A 20,185-nucleotide genomic window follows, 5' to 3' on the forward strand; every position below is an offset into this window, starting at 1 on the left:
AAAGACAACTGACAATTTCCATATTCACATTTATTAAATACTATACAGTGAAGTTTTGTTTTTTTTATTTTGTTCAGCCATAGCGAAAAAATCGATTTTGAAAAAAAAAGCTTAAATACTAGAAATAAAAAAAAATGTTATTGATTTTTCTTGATTTTTTTTGTTTTGTTAATGCAAAATGTTACAATTAGGTGTACAAATTGTAAGTAATAGTTTTGTAAGTTTAGTTCTTCAGTTGTTGGTTCGACAGTTTAGACCTGGTTTAACTCTCTCTATAGCATAAATGTCGGCTTAATAACCGATTCGTATGTGTGTGTGTGTGAGTGTGAGTGTCTGTGTGTTTATAAATTACGCATTAATGCTACCACAAAAAAAAAAAGTATAATAATAATAATTCTGTAATCGTTATCGTTACATATAGATATATGGTAATAATAATTATGCATCTATATATTTATATATATATGTATTTATATATATGTATGTGTTTAGGGACTATGAATTAAATATAAATTTTGCGTATTGCTGATGATGCTTCTTCACAAATACTTTGTTCAAATTTTTCTCTTTTCGCTTAACTTACACTGCTAAAATTTGCCTTAATTTTATAGTTATTTTAAATAGTAATTTAGTGAAGAATATTTGCCATGATCTCTTTTCTTCATTTTTTTTTTTGTTGTTTGTTTGTTTGTTAAGTATGTGAGTGTTTCTCCAAAGAGCAAAACCAATCTACAATTTTGTTGTATATCGTCTAAAAGTTATGCGATAAAATTGTACAATTCATGGGCGGGGAGAGGAGAGGAAAAGGGAGAGGGCGAGCAAGTGGATAGGTGTTATGGGGTCATATAGTCAGTAATGAACATCATTATATCATACAATTGGCCTTAGAAATTTTAAGCTACATTAAAATTACGTACAGAGTTCTACAACAATTCGCTTGGTCACGCGCCAGCCAGACTGAGAGAGTGAGAGAGGAATTAGAAAGAGGCGGGAGGGGGGAATGCTTGTGGCACGCAACATCATTGGCCTTGGTTAAACCAGTGTCCAGTTGTTGCGCTCTCACTTGGCGGGCAGCACAGGCGAATACAGCGGCGGCGTCACCGAATACGATGGCGACAACAGCGACAGGGAACTGAAACTGGAGCTGGAGCTGGAGGAACTCGAGGAGCAGCTGTTCCGTCTGCTGACATCTCCCCGCTCGGGGCAGTGTTTGCTTGCTGTTGTTATTGTTATTGTTGCTGGCGGCATGTGGCACTATTGCGCCATGCCCGCCTCCTTGCCAGCATCATTGATTGCCACCGCTGCTGCAATCACATTCACCTCCTTCATCGACTCAACTTTCGCGACAATTTTGAGTGCCGGCCCCAGTTTCATGCCCATGGCATGCACCAAATGATTCTCCTTGAGCAAGAGCAACGCCTGGCCATCAATCTCCTGCTGGACAAAGTCATCCACATAGTCCTGACAGCCGGGCAGATTGCGTATGAATTCGGCCACCTCATCGACACTCCAATTGCAAATGGGACGCTCGACAATGCTATTGTTGCAGCTACTGCTGCCGCCGCCGCCGCCGCCGCCGCCGCCGCCGCCGCCGCTGCTGCTACTCGGCATGGGTGTGGCTGCTACCGGCACAGCGGCAACAACGGCTGCTGCTGGTGTGGCGGGTGTCGCTGCCGCAGTGGCAACAACGGGTGTTGCTGCTGCCGCTGCCGTAACCGAGATGACAGCCGTTGGCGGCAACTCGGCGAGTACAATTGGCGCCGCTGGCTCTGGAGTCATTGCATCCGTTAGCATCTTCTCCTCATTGGCCAGAGATTCATCCAGTTTATCGGCCAAAGCCATAGCATCCGGTGCAACCATGCCAACGGCACTGCCGTTGCTGCCACCGACACCGCCGCCATTCTTCGCCAGCCGTGCACAACCAGGCGAACAGTAACGCTTTCGCTTCAGCTTGGCTCGATGCTCGGGTTTGCCGCACTGTTCGCAGGCCACCATATCGGCTGGCAGCGTGCCCACAGCAACCAGAGCACCACCAGCCGCCGTTGCTGTTGCATTTGTCGTGCCAGTTGTGTTGTTGCTTGCGTTGTTGTTGTTGTTGATACCCGTTGGCTTGAGTTCCTCCTGCAACGCGGCTTTCTTCTCTGTAAACGTGAGTAAAACAACAAAAATTTAGTATGTTTGCAAAGTGTGTGGGGTAAGTATTTGTGGCACTTACTGGGCGGCTCATCATTGCCATCCTTGTCGGTGTAGCGTTGCCTGGTGACGGGGAAGGGCTCATTGGCCTCCTGTATGATGAAGCCATCGATGACGTGCGTCAGCACATTGGGCTTAATCATTGCCTTGGGCAGATCCTTGGCACCATTGCTGCTATTACTGTTGCTGTTCGTCGTGGTTGTTGTCGTTGTACTGCTGCTGCTAGTGGTGGTGCTAGTTGTTGTCGTGGTGATGCTGGAACGCAAGCCGCTGCTGGCAATCCCATTGATTGCCGCCGTGCTGCTTACGGTTGTCACTGTGCTGCTGCTGCTGCAGTTTTTGCTATCGTTACTGCTGCTGCTTGGCAACACTGCATTGCTCTGCTTCAGCGCTGGCATCTGCATAGCCGCCGCAACTGTGGCTGTTGCTGTGGCGGTAACTGCTGCTGCTGCTGCCGCTGTTGTTGACGTTGGCACCTTGGCAGCCGTCGCTTCAGCAGCATCACCATTCAGCAATGTTGTCTCCGTTGCCGTTGTTGAACTGCTCGCCTCAGCGCTGGCCTTGCTTGACTCCAGCAATGTGGCTGCTGCCGCGGCAGCTGCTGCGGCTGCTTGTGTTGCTGCTGCCTGCATTGGCGACTCTATTGGCACCAATGTTGCCGTCTGCTGCAATTGTGGCTGCTGTTGTTGCTGTGTCTGCTGCTGCTGCTGTTGTTGCGGCAGCTGCTGCTGCTTGACCGCGGTCGTGTCCTGTATGCTGGCTGTTGTCATTGTGGTTGCCTTGGTGGGTGTTGCCTGCAACGTGCTAATGCTGTTGCTGTTGCTGAGCGTCACCAGCGCCGTGCTGACCACAGCGCTGCTCACGGGCGGCGTCGTTGTTGGCAGCCCCACGGTGGCGTTCATCATCGATGTCATCGCCAGTATGGGATTCTGTGTGGGCGACGCTGCAGTCAATGTTGTTGTGTGCGGCGTTGCAGCTGCAGCAGCAGCAGCCAATTGCTGTTGTGCTTGCTGCTGCGCTTGTTGCTGTGCTTGTTGCTGCTGCTGTTGCTGTTGCTGCGTGGCCGCCGCAATGCTGGCCGAGATGAGCTGTTGCTGTTGCTGCTGCAGTTGCTGCGCCTGCTGCTGCAGGCTGGCCACTGTGCTGCTCGTGACCAGCGGCCCAGTTGTCTGATTGCTGATGGTCACAACGCTGCTGCTGGGCAGCGAGTTGCTCGTCTTGGCTGTGGTCTGAAACACCGCACCCGATGCAGACAACGCCGCTTGCAACGCACTCGAGGTGGCAATGCCCGCGGGTGTTGTGGTCGACGACACGGAGAACGGGACACTCGTTAGCTGCAACTGTTGCTGCGCCGCTTGCTGTTGTGCTTGCTGCTGGGCTTGTTGTGCTGCCGCCGCCTGTTGTTGTTGCTGTGCCGCCTGCTGCTGTTGCTGCGCTTGCTGTTGCTGGTTGGCTGCCGCTGTTTGTTGCACCACAATTTGCTGTATGATATTTTGTTGCTGCTCGCGTTGCTGCTGCTGTTGTTGCTGTTGCGCGGCTGCCGCTTGTTGCTGCTGCTGCACCTGCTGCAGTTGTTGCAGCAATTGCTGGTTGTGCAGTTGTTGTTGCTGCTGCTGTTGCTGCTGCTGTGAGGCAATAAACGTATTCGGTGCCACTTGCAATATTTGCTGTGCCGTTGCATTCGTCAGTGTTTGCTGCTGCTGCGGCTGTTGTTGCTGCTGCGCTTGCTGTGGAGCTTGCTGCTGCGCTAATTGCTGCTGCGCTTGCTGCTGCGCCTGCTGCTGTTGCGCCTGTTGCTGCTGCAGTTGCAGCGTCAATTGGTGCTGCATAAACTGCTGCTGGAACAACTGTTGGTTCTTCACCAGCTGCATCTGTTGCTGCGCCTGCTGCTGTTGTTGCTTATCCACGCCGGTTGTCTGCAACGTTTGTCCGTTCTGCAGCGTGATCGGCGTGCCCGACGTGCTCATCACAACCATTCTGCAATAGGTAAGAGATAAAGTTTAGTTGCAGTTACAAATTGTTACTGTTGCTGTGACTTACTTGTTGCCCGCCGTGGTGACCACCTGATGCAGACTGGCCGCCTGCTGCTGTTGCTGCTGCACAGCCAAGTGTTGGCTCAACGCATTGCTGGCATTTGCGGTCAACTGCCCCGCACCCGCCTTGCCCGCCGCCTGTCCGTTCTCCGTCTTGAGCGTGGGCAACGCTGGACGCACCGGTTGCTGCTTCGTACGCATCTTTGCCTTGAGCAAACTCTGATTCTGTGCCGTCTGCGTGGACACCGAACTGGCTGGTCGCACTTGTGCCCCATTGTGTGGCAAGATGGGTGCTCCGGTGCGTTGCAGTGCCGCAGCCGTTAGCTGCTGTTGTTGCAACTGTGCCGTGGCCACCGCCACCGTTTGTTGCTGTGTCGCCAACTGCTGCTGTTGCTGTTGTGCCTGCTGAGCCGTCGCCTGCTGCTGCTGCTGTTGCTGCTGCTTTGGCGCCAACGCATCCAGCTGAGCACGCGCCTTCGTCGGGGTCTGCGTCACATTGCACTGAATGATCTCTGCAAAGAGGGGGAAAACAAATGTTAAATAAGCAATCCACTTCGTATATAACTAATCTTCTACCAAATAAGTGATCTTTACATTCTGAACCTGTTTAGTTTGGGGTTCACAGCGAAAACTGAAAAGTACTACAACTAAATAACAACTATTTCGCTGCAAATTGAACTAATCGCTATCAAATTATTGACATTTCACATTCCAAACCGGTTCAGTTTGTGGTTCACAATGCAAGCTACAACTTATTTGTTTTGTTTTCATAAAAAGAATTTAACTGAAATGTAGTACAACTAAATAAACACAATCCCGCTAATCTGCTGTCAAATTATTCACACTTTACATTCTGAACCGGTTCAGTTTATGGTTCACAGTGCATGCTACAATTTATTTCCTTTTTTATGCTAGCATTTAATAAAAAAGTACCACATAAGTAAGCAAAGAAGATCTACTTTTAAGGCAGACTCTTCTCTTAGGAAAAATTAGTCTACAATACGGTTCATAATTGTGAACCGGTTCAATCCACAGGGAGATTTGTTTTTCATTTAATTGCGAACCTCTTTAAGATTCATCAGGCTAACATTTTAAGTTTTACAAACTAACTACAACGAACCGGTTCAGAAGAAAGAATGAGTGTTTGCTTTTTACTTACGATTCTGCTGGGTCTGCAGCGCCTGATGCGTCGCTGGTTGCTGGATGAACATGCTGGAGGTGCCATCCGGCTGGCCGCGCAATATAATCGGATTTGCGCCAAAGGGCTGCAAACCATTTTGCCAGAACCACGGCGCCAACTGCATCTGTTGCGGCTGACCGGCGGCGCCGCCCTGCAGCGGATTGATCAATTGTGCTGCCTGAGCGGCACTGACGCCCGGCAGCGTTGACTGCGACACCTGAACGCACTGTTGCGTTGTCGTCTGTTGCTGTTGCTGCTGCTGCGCCTGGGCGACAACACCACCGCCGGCCGCACCGCTGGCCGCCTGCACTGTGTTCGTTGTGGTCGTCACCTTTTGCACCACCTTCTGTTGCAACTTGCCGGTGCCATCGCCCACTTTGGTGGCAGCCGCTGCACTCACCGCCAAGGCGGCGGCCTGTTGTGCGGCTGCAGCGGTCAACTGTTGTTGTTGCTGCTGTGTCAGCTGCTGTTGCTGTTGTTGTTGCTGCTGCTGTTGCTGCTGCTGTTGTTGCTGCTGCTGCTGTTGCTGCTGAGCGGCCGCGGCGGCCATCGATTGCAGCAACGTTTGCTGCTGCGGCGAATGCGAAATGACGTTGACGGGCGAAAAGAGCAGCGTCTGTGGCGATTGACTCGATGGTATGGCATAAGTTCCGCCCGCAAATCCCGCTTGACCGCCAATCATTTGCTTGGCATTCTGTGTGGTTGTCGTTATCATCTGTGGGCCGCTGCCCTGAAAATGCTTGCTGGCCGCAATCACTTGTATCGGCTGCTGGCCCAACAGATTGCTCGACACCATGATGGGTGGATACAGAAAACTTTGCGGCTGCATCAACTGCACAGTCCGTCCGGCAGCCCAATCACCGGGCACACCGCCCGTGGCAGCCAATTGCATCGGTGACATCGTGCTAATGGCCGTGGAGTGTTGCTGCTGCTGCTGTTGCTGGGCCTGTTGCTGCTGCTGGGCCTGCTGCTGTTGCACCTGCTGTTGGGCCTGCTGTTGCAGCGCCGTTTGTTGCGCATTCGCCGGACTGCCGGCAGCACCAGCGGCGGCAGCAGCTGCGGCTGCTGCAGCAGCAACCGCTGCATCGCCGCCCGTCAACTGTTGCAACTGCATCTGTTGCAGCTGCGTTGTCTGTGTGGCATCCAGCAGACTGGCTGCATGCTTCAGTTCGGTGGTGGTTGTGTTGTTGCCGCCGGTGTGTGTGGGAAACTCCTGCTTCACCTGGATGGCAGCATACGGGCCGTTGGCATAGAATTGCTGCAGTTGCTCCGGTGAGATTTGCAGTGGCACCGCCGCAGCGGATGCCACCTGTTGGGCGGGGCTCTGTGATTTCTCCAGCGTGCCGACGATGTGATGACCGCTCACTGCTGCTGCAGTGGTCAATGAGATTGCTGCTGTCGTTGCGGCAACGGCAACCGATGTTGCTGCTACTGCTGCGGGACGTGAGGTTGGTGTGCTGGAGCGTGAGCGAGAACGAGATACGCTACGCGAACGTGCAGCGGCTGCTGCTGCTGCTGCGGCTGCTGTTGCTGTTGCAGGAGTTGTTGCTGCTGCGACTGATGTTGGTGTCTGACGACGTGATGAGGGCGGCGTTTGTGCTATAGAAGTGGGCGTGCCGCTTTTGACGTTATTGTTGTTAAGCTGCGTATTGTTGTTGTTGTTGTTATTGCTGCTGTTATTATTATTGTTGTTGTTGTTGTGTGTGGGCGTGGTTGCGCCTATTCCCGGATGGGGGGGACTAGCAAAATCGTATTTCTCGTCAAATGTAATGCCCGCTTTCTGCGCAAGCGTCTCCAGGCACTTCAAGGGCCGCTCAACACTCACAATATGCGGCTGTTGCTGCTGCGACTGTTGTTGCTGCTGCTGCTGTGGCTTTTGTACTGCTGACGCTGCTTGCAACTTATCACTGCCTCTGATATTCGAGTTATCTTTCAAGGGTTGTGCAGTAGTTGTTGTTGTTGTCGTTGCTGCTGCTAAGGTTGTTATTGCTGCTCCTACGGCTGCTGCTGCTGCTGCTACTGTTGTTGATGTGGTTGTTGATGATGCTGCTGCTGCTGCTGCTGATGATGATGATAATGTCAATGTGTTTGTTGTTGCTGTCGTATCGCTTTCAGTGTCCGCTCTGCAAAACATAAAGAATGTGAAAAACACATTTTGATTAGTAAAATGCATCAAAACGAGCAAATATCAAAAAACCTAAATACATTTAGACACACTTGGTACGTTTACGGCGGCGTGTGGCATGCATCATTTTGCCAAAATTTCGTTTTGCAACATTTGCATCAAAATAACCAAAATAAACGCAAACAAGAAACAACAAAATCAAACAAAAAATGAAAATGGAAAGCAGAAGAACAAAAATGCAACGCACTGTTTGCCCAAAAAAAAAACAGGTTGGCAGCACCCGCCAAATTGCACGCAAAAAGCTCCGTCACAACGTGGACTCCACTCTCCCAATCTCTCTCTTTCTTTTTCTGAATCACTCTCTCACTTTGTTATAAAAGAGAGCGACAGACGAGACACAATAGCAAAGATCATTCACAATATTTTGCATGATGCGAATAAATAAATACATACTTAACGTATTATAACTTATGAAATTCAATATAAGCTCGAATGCAAAAAATATTTTAACAAAAACTAATTTATTAATTGTTTTCAACCGTGGCTAAACTCTTTTTGCATCATATAAAAAAATAAAACAGGTCCTAACCTATTACTATACTTTTCATAAAATCGAAAGATTTTTTGATTGAAAGCCAATTTTAGAACAAAAAAAGTTTATGAATTACTTTCAAATTTCATGATGTAATAAAAGTTTAAAATGATTAAAAAATAAAAAAAAACAATTGGGCACAAATATCAATCCTTTTCCTGTGTCTAAAAGTTTCCCATTAATCATATTTTGTTGAATCTAATTTAAAGAAAAAAAAACAACAACGTACAACTCATATTTCCAATCTTTGATTAAAAATCTGTAACTTTAGGTTTAAGAGCCTTCACAATAAAAAAAGAAAGTTAAATGGGATTCTATTAAGTTTGATATTATGTGAATTTATGCTTAATGCATTTGTTGTGTCTTGAGAATTTGTTGAGCGTTTTCGGCCAAATCCAGCTGCTATCATTGACCCACATAATCGTCAATGTGTCTCACACACTAACGAGAAGCAGGTCATTTGAGCGGGACGTTGAGAGGAGGAGAACAACAACTGCGCATATGTGTTTGTGTGTGTGGGGAAGTTGCAATTGCAAAATTGCATGAGAAGGCCCCTGGAAAATGTGTATTTATAGTGTGCTCGTCTATTGACGTCAAACTGTAAATTGTAAACAAGAAAAAGGAGTTAAAATGCGAATGCAAGAGCAAGACAGGGAGATAACGCACAGATGCATTTGCTATTCCAGTTACATACTTTAACTTTAAAGTACCAATGGAACAATGCAATGACATGCATGAAAATTGGCAACATGGCAAAGAGAGCTGCAGGTATGCAAAACACAATACAAATTTGACATGCAATGCGCTGCATCGGCAATGAAATGTGGCAACACATGGCATTCGATGTTCCCGAATTGCATAAAGAGACATCTGATTTTGTTGCTATTTTGTGCGCGAGTTCAAAGAACTCAAAATGAAAAAAAAAAAATAGTAACAGTTGCTGCCTGTCATGCTTTAAATAATGTAACAACAAAATGTGGTTAAAGTTAACTTAAGAGCACTTAGACCTATCCTCCACTCCTTCGCTCTCTTCGACACAACTAATCCAGCCCATAGTCGTCGTCGTAATGCCCGTGAGGCACATAAAAAACAAAACTCGAAAAAAAATGAAGAAGATAAATACAAAACATAAAAGGCAACTACAAAAATATACAAGGCATGCTATTAGAGAAGCGGGCACAGCATTAGGGTAACCCCTGGTAACAACAGGACACAGGACACACATGGCACAAGGGCGAGGCGGGAAGATGGCAAAGGCAAACGAGAGTGTCGATAGTAGCAGTGGTGGAGGAAAAAGGAAGCCATCCGCAGTGGGCGTTCTGCTCTGCACTCCGAATCCGCATCCGAATCGGTCAGGGGTGTTTTCATGCCGGCAGGGTTGCTCCTGGGTTACGACAGTGTAACGCGCAGGGTATGCAAAGGTCGTACGCCCCCACCAAAAGCACCGCAGCAAAACAGCAAAGAGCAAGCAAAAGCTGATGGCACGAAAAATGAAGAAAAAAAAATCATCAAGCTGGCGACTAGACGTTGTGCCAGACACACAGCAGTGGCAACAGCAGCATCCTTCTCAACAGCAACTACAAAAAAAAAACCTTGCAACTCAAGACTGGTTTTTATGTTTCTGTGTGTGCGTGTGTTTGCGTGTGCGAGACATGCATAGCAGAGGGAGAAAGAGCGTCTGCTGCTGCTGCTGTTGAGTGGTTTGCCTGCCTGCCTGCCTGCCTGTGGCCCGGCTGTGAGTGGTTTGCTCTGGGGGTCCTCTCCAGTCTAACAACAATGACACCGAGTCATCATCAATTTTATGTTCGCCTTAGTCCAACAGAAAAAAAAAACGAAACGATTGATAACAATGCCGACGCAAAACAAAACGAGCATGCGTCGACGTTCGTTAGGCATTTCCAAAGGGGAGAGAGCGAACAAGCTATAGCTAGAGAATGGTGAAGAGCGCGCGCAGCTATTAGGCCGTTGGAGTTTGGCGTGCAAAGAAAAGAGAGCAACAGTAACAATAGCAACAACAACAAGAGCAGCAAAAATAGAACAGCAACATCAAATTCGAAATTGTTGCGAGAATCATGCGTGCAAATTTTGTTTGGTGGCTATTGTTGTTGTTGGGGCATTAAACCTGTACGTTGCTTTGGGGGAGGTAACGGGAACAGAGGCGAGACGAAAATAGATGACTACATATTGATTATACGAACGGGTTTCATTTCTGCACGCCAGCCACAGCCACCAACAACAAAATACACACACAACCATACGTGTGTATGCGAATATACAAATACAATCGAGTGTACGCTATTGCTGTCACCCTTATTGCTGCCGCTGCCAAATGATAGGCAGTGTAAGCGAGATAGCAAAGCTTGCTTAGTCAAATGACGAGCGCAGCTCAAACACACACATACACTAAGAACACACACAGCCATATGTATAAGAGCGACAGAATAAGTTGGTGTAGGTGTGCATGTGTAGAGTTGTCAGCTATCCGCAAATTTAATGCATAAATTGATCACAGAGTCATCAACAACGAACAAATATGCATCATAGTGTATATCATATCATAAACCCCTTTTATATGGGGATATATATTTAATACGTTATTGTTTTGCTATTTGTTCTAAATGTTGGCAACACTCTTTACGCGCCTCAAATTTTGTTTACTTCTTGTTGGAGCCCAACGCGGCCAGTTGAGAGCAATACAACTGTTGTATGAGAATGAGAGAGTACAAGAGAGAGAGAGAGAGAACAGTCCACTGGCTGTTCATGCTGCTTGCTCTTCTTCTTTGCTGCTACTTTATGCCGCCTGCAGTTTCGGTTTCGGCTAAAAAATGTTACTTTTGGTTTAGAACTTTTGCTTTTCAATGGTGCAAAAAGTAAATGAAAAACCAACCACCACAAACACACACACATACACATGCTCATTGGCATGCATTGCGAAATTTGCTGCCAGCGCGTGTGAGTGTGTGAACGCGCTTATGCAGGCGTATGTGTATGTGTGTATGCTTGTATATTTTTGTAGCTGAGACTGTCATTGCTGCAGCAGTGTTGTAGTTGTTGTGGCCGATGTATTATCAACACACACAATGCATGCACTGAGCAAAAGCAAATGGGGAAGAAAACTCGTTTTGGGACTTTTGATTTTTTTCTCTTTTCGCTTGCTTTGGCTTTGAGCTGAAGAAAAGCATTAAAAGTACAAATACAATTATGATGGGATGTCAAACACACACACATATGCAACCATTTAATGTTTGTATTTAGGACAGTGTTGGAAAACGTAGCATGTTTGAACTGCGCGCCAAACTCAATGCTGCATTTATAAACAAGTATTCATGTCTGTAGGTGTGTGTTATTGTTGAGTAAACTAAAAAATAAATATTAATAAAATATAAATAAATAAATAGCGAGCATAGTATGCACAAGAAAATTGAAAGGAGCACACAACTGAGTGTGTGCACACCGCCACATGAATATTTTTCCTGTGCTGCGAGGGTCACACTTGAAGCAAAGCGAACCTGAGACGCGAATGCGATGTAATAATAACAAATGTGGAGAGAAGTAGAAGAAGACTACAAAAGCGACGAGCGAGTGCTGCGTGTGTATTTGTGACAGTGGCAAAAAAAAAAACACACTCACACAACATACAAAGTAATAAAGTTAGAGTAAGTAAACTAAGCAATTAAAAAGCAAAGCGAGTGCATTGACACACATATACAAGTAGCTACAAATACATGCGCATGTATGTATGCGTGTCTGTGTGTGTTGGCAAATGAAATTGTGAATTAAAAACTAAAACAAAAACGTAAAAAACAAAAAAAAATACCTTTTTTGCATAAACTTCAATGCACGACGATCCATTATTTAAAATAAAAACAATTTGTATAATAAATTAATAGTATGCATGCGGCGGCGACGACGTCAGCGACGACGGCAGCAGCGACGACGACGACAGCGAAGGCGGCAGCGATGTTTTGTTGTTGTTGGCTGCTGTTGTTGTGACGGCGACTGCGACTTCGACTGCTCTGCTGTGGCTGCGGCTGCTGATTGTTTTTATTGTTGTTGGCAGCATATTGCTGCAGCGTTGCTTTTTATTATTATTATTGTTGTTGCATTTGATTTGCTGCTTTTTCAGTTGATTAACAAAACCAAAAACACACACAAAAACAGAAACGTTTTACGGGGTTACAAATATATATAGTACATACAATATATAAACAGGCAAAATTAACGTAAAACTTTGTTGCAAACAACACAATGAGAACAACAACAAGAAAACATACAAGAAGAATGTACACAACAACAACAAAAAAATGTCTCGCCGAGCGTCAGCGTCAGCCTCAAAAGTGTCAGTGTGTTGTGTTGCGTGTGTGTGTGTTTTTGTGTGTATATGTATGTAGTGTGTGTATAGTAACTGTGTGTGTGAGACTGCGACTGCGACTGAGGCGTGTAAATGAGCGTTTCGTGCACGAGAGCAATAATTAGTACATACTCCACACTCGCTGCAACGGCTGCGTCGACGGCGACGTCGGCTCACAATTAAATGCAGTCAGTATTTTTTGTTTTTTTTTAGTTTATTTTCAAACGCGTTTTTGTTTTTATTGCATAGGCCAAGCACCTGTACACGCGATATGCGTGGGCGGCGGAGGGGGAGTAATGGGGGTTGGGGACAACCGTCGGCTTTTGACTCTTCTTCTTCGGCTTACATAAAACGCGACGGCGACGACAACTCTAGCAACATATTTTTTGTTAGGCGGCACAAATTCACTGCGCGCGTCGGCAGCGACTGTGACTGCGACGCCGGCAGCATATCTTTTCACTTTGCAGCATGTATCTTGCAGCTTTTTATTCCTTTTTGTATTTTTTTTTTATTTTTGCTTTTCACAAAATGCAATTGCACAAATGTATGTATGTATGTTTGTGTGTGTAACCGAAAAAAAATATATATAAATATCCAGATCCAGATGTTAATCAGAAGAAATTGCGGTTCGCGACTTTCTCAGCATGTGTTTTATTTTATTTTCTTGTCGTTGTGTGCGTAGCGAGTCGCGTCGCGTTTGTATCTTTTTTTGTTGATCAGATCGGCGCGAGAGCGAGTAGCGTTTTTTGTATTTTGTGTGTCTTTGAGGTCGACCCAAACAACACAAACCGTTCGCTGCCAAGTTGAATTTCAGACTAAACCGCGCGCAGACGGCGACAACTCTGCCGAAACAAAATGAAGCAGTAACGCGCATGAGTGTTGGTGTGTGATTGTGTGCGTGTGTGTGTGTTCGAGGAGGGTTGGTAGGCAGCTGGATGAGGAAAACCAGTTTTATCACATACACGCACACACAGACGTGCGCGCTCGCTCACCGAACAACATTTCTCTATATCACATGCGGGCGTGCGAATGCGATGCCAACAGCGAATCATATGAGACGCAACGTTAGCGAGAGTGCGATAGCAACAGCCCCCTCGCTGACTCGCTGTTTGGTATGTTTTGTTCTATGCGCTTTGGGGGTGTGTGCGACCGAAAGAAAAAATGTACAAAGCAAAAAGTAAAAGAAAAAACAAAACTGAAACGAGGCTACACAGCTGGCGGGTATGTGTATTGTATTTGCTTTTGCTTTCGCGCCCGTTGTATGCATGTGGCTGTATGAATGTGTGTTTGCGTGCATGTGTGTGTCTGTGCTGTCAACCACCCTGCCCGCTACCGATGCCCCCAACCACTGCCGCAATTGCCAACAAGCGGGGATACCGACCAGTTTTCTGTGTCTGTATACTTGAATGTGTCGTCTCGTCGTGGTTGTTGTTGGTGTTGCTGGCTTGCTTGCTATACTTCATCTTCTTTTTTCGATTTCGCATTTGCCACCACCACCACCATGCATACACTACATACATACATACACAGACATACTTACATACCTGAGCCGACTAGCAATCGACAGCGGCTTTATTTTATTATTAGTTTTGCTTGTCGGCCTCAGCCGGGTCGTTTTGCTCGACTCTTGGAGTGTGGAGTGGAGGGGGGACTCTTGAGCGTAGCGTATGCGTACCGCAATAGCAATCGTAGCGCAACAACAACGACAACGAAATGCTATTTCGTTCACTTTCGCTTGCTCGTTCGCTCGTACAGTGACCAGCGTATCATTGTTATTGTTTGATTTTGAATTTTTCTATCTATTCCATCTTCTCTTCTGCATTGTCACATGGGATGTCGTTTTGTCATTTTCATATTGTAATCCTACACTACGTTTAGCGTGGATTGCAACCACTGTTGCAGTTTTGTAGTAGTCATGATCTTCAGTTGCTGTTGGTATGCACTATAACATGTGCACAGTGGAACATAAATGTATATTTTCCCTTTGGTACTAAGTTTTTTTTTATTCATGTTTTTTTAACAATACTATTAAATTAATAAAATTGATGTTATAAAATAAAAATAATTTTTATTACGCATATTAATTCTAATAATCCTATATTTTCTAATATATTTACATATGTTAAACATTTTATAGTGTCACATAAATAATATTAAAAATGTATGCCAGTCAAATAAACTTGTTGGACTTTTTTATTATTACTTATGCATTATACTTTTATACTTTTTATTCATTAATACTGTAATTTTTCGGTCAAAGTAATAATAAAGAAACCCACTAAAACTTATTACTTGTATTTTAGCCGAACAATTACATTTGCTCCACTGTGCCTTGACAGACACTCTGGTATTCCATTTTTCATTTTGTTGTTGCTGCCCCTGTGGAGTGTGTGCCTGTGTGCTGCTGTCACATGTATGTACGTATGTCGTTGTGAGTAGTAGTGTGCGTGCGCCGCTTTGGGCTGTTCTTGTGCGGACGACGTTCATAAATGTTCATTATAAATATGTGTGTTTGTATGTATATATCATTATCTGCACAAGTATGTATGTATGTTCGTCTCTCATTGCTGTTCTTGTTGTTGTTGTTTTAGGGGTCTCTGCTGGCAATGACAGGCTGTGTTCGTTAATGTGTGAGACTCGAAGTTTGAAACGAACGAACGAAGAAGGAACGAAACATTTTCGTATTTCTTTTTTTTTGTTTTTTCATTGTTGTTGTTGTTGCTGTTTTTGTTGCAGCCGTCGCCATATTATTTTTACGCTTGTTAAGTGTTTTTGCCTGCTGCTTCTCTCTTCTCTACTATGCCTTTTATTTGGTTTTTGATTGCGGCCTGCCTTTTGTATGCGAGTATGTGTGTGTGTGTGAGAGTGTTGATCCGGCTTCATCTTTGGCTGGACTTGTGTGTATTGGATTTTTTATGGTTGGACTTTTGTATTTTACTCTTGTTTTTTTTTTATTTTTATTATTTTTGTACGTAGTTTTTTCTTATTAGTTGTTGGAGTTTCTGCCTCTTCTTCATGTTCGTTGGCTTCTTGTGCCACGTTCAACTGTACAAAGAGCCATGCGGAGCATGCGCTCTTTTTTTGTTTCCAATTATTGCCTCGAAACTCGTTGGGTCTTGCTTTAGTCGAAGTAGTTGTTGTTGTTGGCTCTTCATTTGTGGGTGGGAGGGGGTCGTTGGCGTTGGCGCCGCAGTGTGAGCGAGCGCACGAGTGTGTGTCCCACGTCTTCATGTCAGCATGTAAGCATGTGTGTGTGAGTGTGTATGTATGTATATATATTTCGAACAAAAATGACAAATGTATAATCAGCGTAAATTGCTTTGCGCGTGCTTTTTTCCACTGGTATCAATTTGTTTAGTGCTCACTCACTCATACACATGCTGTCACTTGCTAGCCCGCTTGCTCTCATTAGCACTTAACTTCTGTGAACGTGTATGTGTGTGGTGCCATGTAATTGCCTCACACTCACACTCACACACATTAGCACTGGCATTGTTGTTATCGCTCTGTTGCTGTTGTAGTTGCTTTTGTAATTGTTAGAATTTCCTACACCATTTTTGAAAAAAAGAAACCTTGGAATTATCAACATCTGCATACAAACACGCACAGACATACAAATGTACATACATACATACATACATACATACATATGCACGGATCCAATGGCTTACTGGGGTGTCGTTCGGGGCGTGTGAGATTCCGTTGCGCCTATACGTGTGTACAGACATACATACATACATATGTCTCTGTGTTGATTCAACTATTAAAATGGGTTGCTGTCGTCGCATTGTTTTTGTGCCTTTCGCTTCAATTGTAATGAAGCTGGCGCTAAGGCGTGGTCATCTCGCCACCACCATCAAATGCTTACAAATGCCTTTTTGGCTCTGCGGGCAACTTATTCAAATTTCGCTGCATCATTTCGCAATATTAGCGAACAGTTTAGAGCAACCTAACCTCAACTCTCGCCAGAATACCGTTAGCTAAGGTAGAGCATATTTTCTTGAAATGAAGTCGCCCAGAGCGACTTCTGAATACGCTACAATTGAAATCTTTTTCAAATGTGTATAGCTTCAAATGTTATGAACAATATATATAATACATACATTTGAATATTGATTATAAAATTCAGTTAACATTTTTGTTTATTATTTATGCTTGGCTTTTTCCCAACACCGATTTTTTGTGATTTGATTTTTATAATAATTGTATAATAATTGTTGTTTATAATTGTTATTTGACAACAATATGCAACCGGAATACTAATCTAAATCTTTTGCTTGATTTTAAATTTGAAAACAATAAAAACTATAGATTTTTTTTAAAAAAAATTAATATTTGTACTTATATAATTATATAAGAACTTCAGCAACTCTAATTAAAAATTTTAATATCAAAGCTTTAGGCTTTTGACTAATTAAAAAAAAAAAAAGTACACAACTAAAGAAATTTTTTAAAAAATTCTAATTATTTTAAGACTGTAATAGAACATTAGTATGGCAATTCTTTTAATAGACTTCAGCCTAATCACTGCCTGCCCGGAACCTCTCTCATCTACCCTTAAATATACCGAAATCGAATCAAAATCAAATAATGATAAAAAAACTGTAAAAAGTTTCAAATTTCTTGCGAAAAGGGAAATATTAAGACTAGCAACAATCCGATTCCCTTCATGCTAACCCCTCAAATAGTTTTAGCTGACCCTCTTCACAATTTCACGAAAAATCCATCCACGCGAACTGTACCAGAGGTCGAAACAATGCAAAGGGTAGCTAGTTGAGTTCCGTTTCGGACATGGGAAGGGTTGAACTTTGACACTAGGCCAAAAACTATGCCGACCTCGACCTCCCAGTTTAAGGATAACACACTCCCTTTTTTTTGTTATATTTCTCCATTTTACGCAGTGTAGCGAACGCGCGTTTCCAAATCCAAATACTCACAATTACCCCAAAAAAAATGCAACGATTTTCGTGGAATGTGTAAATTGCAACCCCTAAGCTCGTTAAGGGCTGATCTTACGAGTTGCTATTTTATGGAAGCAGCTATGCATGAACCGGAAGAACGATCCCTAATGAAGAGTCCGTGTAGTTTGCTTTGCTCGTTATAGGGTTGGGGGGTGACAAGTGCGAAATAAATCTGCTTAAGCTTAGGGATGGTGAATGGGGACACCATATGTTACCATACCCAAAACCCCTAAGGGATTTCGAGCCGATGTTTATCAGAGCTTATATTATCAATAGTTATCATTTGCTACTTAAATCGCACTATTTATATTTAAATAAAATATTTTTGATCCATCTTTTGAAAAAGGATATGATCATAAAAGTGCATCGTATTTGACTCTTCACATAAGAAGAAGGCTACAGTTTAGCGTACTCGAATGTGAGATACCCGCTACCCATTTATACTCACCAATAGAATTACAATTTCAAAAATATTCTATGTTAAATATCAAAAGTCAGAATTTGGTATATCGATGTATTACTATATATTCATTATATATCATAGAGTACAAAATATACCATATTGCAGAATGCGTTTTTTGCCATACAAAATTATTTCTTAAATATCTTTTACAATTTTGATCTTAGCATAAATAAATTCTCAGGAATCATTAATAATCTTGTGATTATTGTATGTACCAAAAATCACTCTACCTTCAAAATTATGCTTACAATGTGATATTTTTCGATTTCGGGGAAGAAAGTGGGCGTGGAAAAAATGTGAAACAAACTTGACCTGCGTCGAAAAATTATATCCTTACTCTTATAGTCCCTGAAATCTATGTGTTCATATGGACGGGCATGACTATATCGTTCCGTTTGTTGATGCTGATCAAGAATATATATATATTTATATATATATATATATATATATACTTTATGGTGTCGGAGAAGCCTCCTTCTGTATGTTACATACATTTCCTGCACAAAGTTATAACAAACGCAAAGGTATAAAAATATGAATTCTTTTTGCAGGACAATGCCATGATCAGATACCCTGCACATTATATATTATTTCATTTTCAAATTAGATATTCATCTTAAGATATTCTTGCGAATGTTTAATGAATAAATATATTTACAAGTTATATCAAGAGTCAAAAGTTGTCATTCGCTGTGAATTTCTTCAGATTCTGTTATGTTATTTTAAAAGTTTTGCAATGGTAAACATTTTATTTTGAAAATTCGTGTGTAACATGAAAAGAAATTTGATTGGGATGGTTTCCTAAGACAAACCGTTAAAAAATTTAAAGCCTTGGAATCCAACATTGATATTAGAAGAAGATGTTGGAGTATAGTAAAAATAAATATAAAAAATATTTATTCTTTCTCGAAAAACTATAAAATATTTATTATTTTAATCGCATTTTATAATGGCCTTGAGTTGTTAAACTAGACTTTGTCCGTGATAAAGTTGTTTCGTTAACCAGTTTAAAACTGGAGACCAACTCCATTAAGGTGTTTATAAAACCGGTTCGGTACTTAACATGAAGTAGTTTTAAGCCGATTATATAGTAGATCGGAACAATGTTAAAAATCGATAAATAATCAATAAACTGTGCTATGATTTCACAATGTTCACAAAAATAAAAATACAATATTATATTTCTGTTACGAAGATGCTCAAAATAAAACTAATCAAAGTTTACATTTTTAATAAATGAGAATAGAAAAAAACTACCAAAATTCATTCAATATATTGGAAGGCTCAGCGAACCAAACTATGTTTTAATCATGGCTTCATAACGAATTTTATATAGTAAACTTTATTATTATAATCTTAGTTAAATCATTTTATTAAGTTTCAAAAATAGGAAGATATTATATACATATTTTTATTCATATACAAAATAATGAAAATTGTACTAAAGAAAATCCTTAAAAAGAATTATAAATTATTTATATTTTTAATATAAAACATTGATTTGTTTTTCTAATTTCAAAATATTTTCGCAAAGCCATCGAGGACCTTAAATATATTATAAGGTTTGTAATAAAAGAAAATGAAACTATTATATGGATTTAAATTTTAGAGTTTAGTCATTTATTTCAAAATTGTATGTATTTTTTAATGTGATTTTTTTTTTTTTTTTTTTTGTGCAATTAACAGTCAAAATTGTTTTTATATAATCAGCAAAAAATAATTGAGATTTCCTCAATAGAAAAATAAACCTTTAATCATTTCTGAGCGATTTTTCTTGATAATTACGTTTCAATTTATTTATATCGCATTGCCCAGCTATAAAATATTTCATACATCTATTATGCAATGCAATCAAAGTCGCAATACATTTGCATTTGTACAATATTTGGTTATCTTTCGAATGATTGCAAAAAAGTGTTGCGCATTTCACAGTTATCTTGTCGGGACGTGTGCGAAAAAGATTAGATAATCGTTATAGGAGACGCGTCATCAACGAGACCGCTAGAAGCGTTCGCCATTTTGATTTAAATGTTCGCTGCGTCGCGCTGTCGTCGTCGTCGTCGACGTTGTTGTTGTTGTTGTCTAATTGCAGTCAGTTGGTATCGCGACTGCGTCCAATACAAAATGCCGACGGCGAAAAATGGGCGCGCTGCTTGCTGGTTTAGGGTGGGTGTGAACCAAAGCGACAGCGTGCTTCGGCACACTGAGCAACATTGCTGCTCAACGAGTGCGAGCGAGATGCTTATACATACACACGTCTGGCTGGTGGTGTGCTGCTTTACAAAAG

At 42.8% G+C, this 20,185-nt stretch overlaps 1 protein-coding gene across 3 annotated transcripts; it reads right to left on the minus strand.

The window, feature by feature from the left end:
• Positions 1 to 34: 34 nt before the first annotated feature.
• On the minus strand, positions 35 to 13,290 carry LOC133847063 (polyhomeotic-proximal chromatin protein). Of its 3 annotated transcripts, XM_062281822.1 has the most exons (6): positions 12,607 to 13,290; positions 11,941 to 12,237; positions 5,386 to 7,529; positions 4,234 to 4,738; positions 2,216 to 4,170; positions 35 to 2,141 (listed from the first exon to the last, which is right to left on the minus strand). In XM_062281822.1, exons 2-6 carry the CDS (start codon positions 11,973 to 11,975, stop codon positions 1,255 to 1,257), a joined length of 5,526 nt encoding a protein of 1,841 aa, XP_062137806.1. In that variant the 5' UTR covers positions 11,976 to 12,237; positions 12,607 to 13,290; the 3' UTR covers positions 35 to 1,254. The 3 variants fall into 3 exon arrangements, with proteins under 3 accessions (XP_062137806.1, XP_062137805.1, XP_062137807.1); XM_062281821.1 differs by having other exon boundaries at positions 11,941 to 13,290; XM_062281823.1 differs by lacking the exons at positions 11,941 to 12,237; positions 12,607 to 13,290 and adding an exon at positions 7,624 to 7,752.
• Between the last annotated feature and the right edge of the window lie 6,895 nt (positions 13,291 to 20,185).

Source organism: Drosophila sulfurigaster, chromosome X, assembly GCF_023558435.1.
Source record: "Drosophila sulfurigaster albostrigata strain 15112-1811.04 chromosome X, ASM2355843v2, whole genome shotgun sequence".
NCBI lineage: Eukaryota > Metazoa > Arthropoda > Insecta > Diptera > Drosophilidae > Drosophila > Drosophila sulfurigaster.

Coding starts and splice junctions, on each gene's coding strand:
- LOC133847063 (XM_062281822.1), bottom strand. CDS start 11,975: ATGGATCGTCGTGCATTGAAGTTTATGCAAAAAAG. Junction 4,739..5,385: donor GCTGCAGACCCAGCAGAATC/GTAAGTAAAAAG, acceptor CCCTCTTTGCAG/AGATCATTCAGTGCAATGTG. Junction 4,171..4,233: donor GTCACCACGGCGGGCAACAA/GTAAGTCACAGC, acceptor TACCTATTGCAG/AATGGTTGTGATGAGCACGT.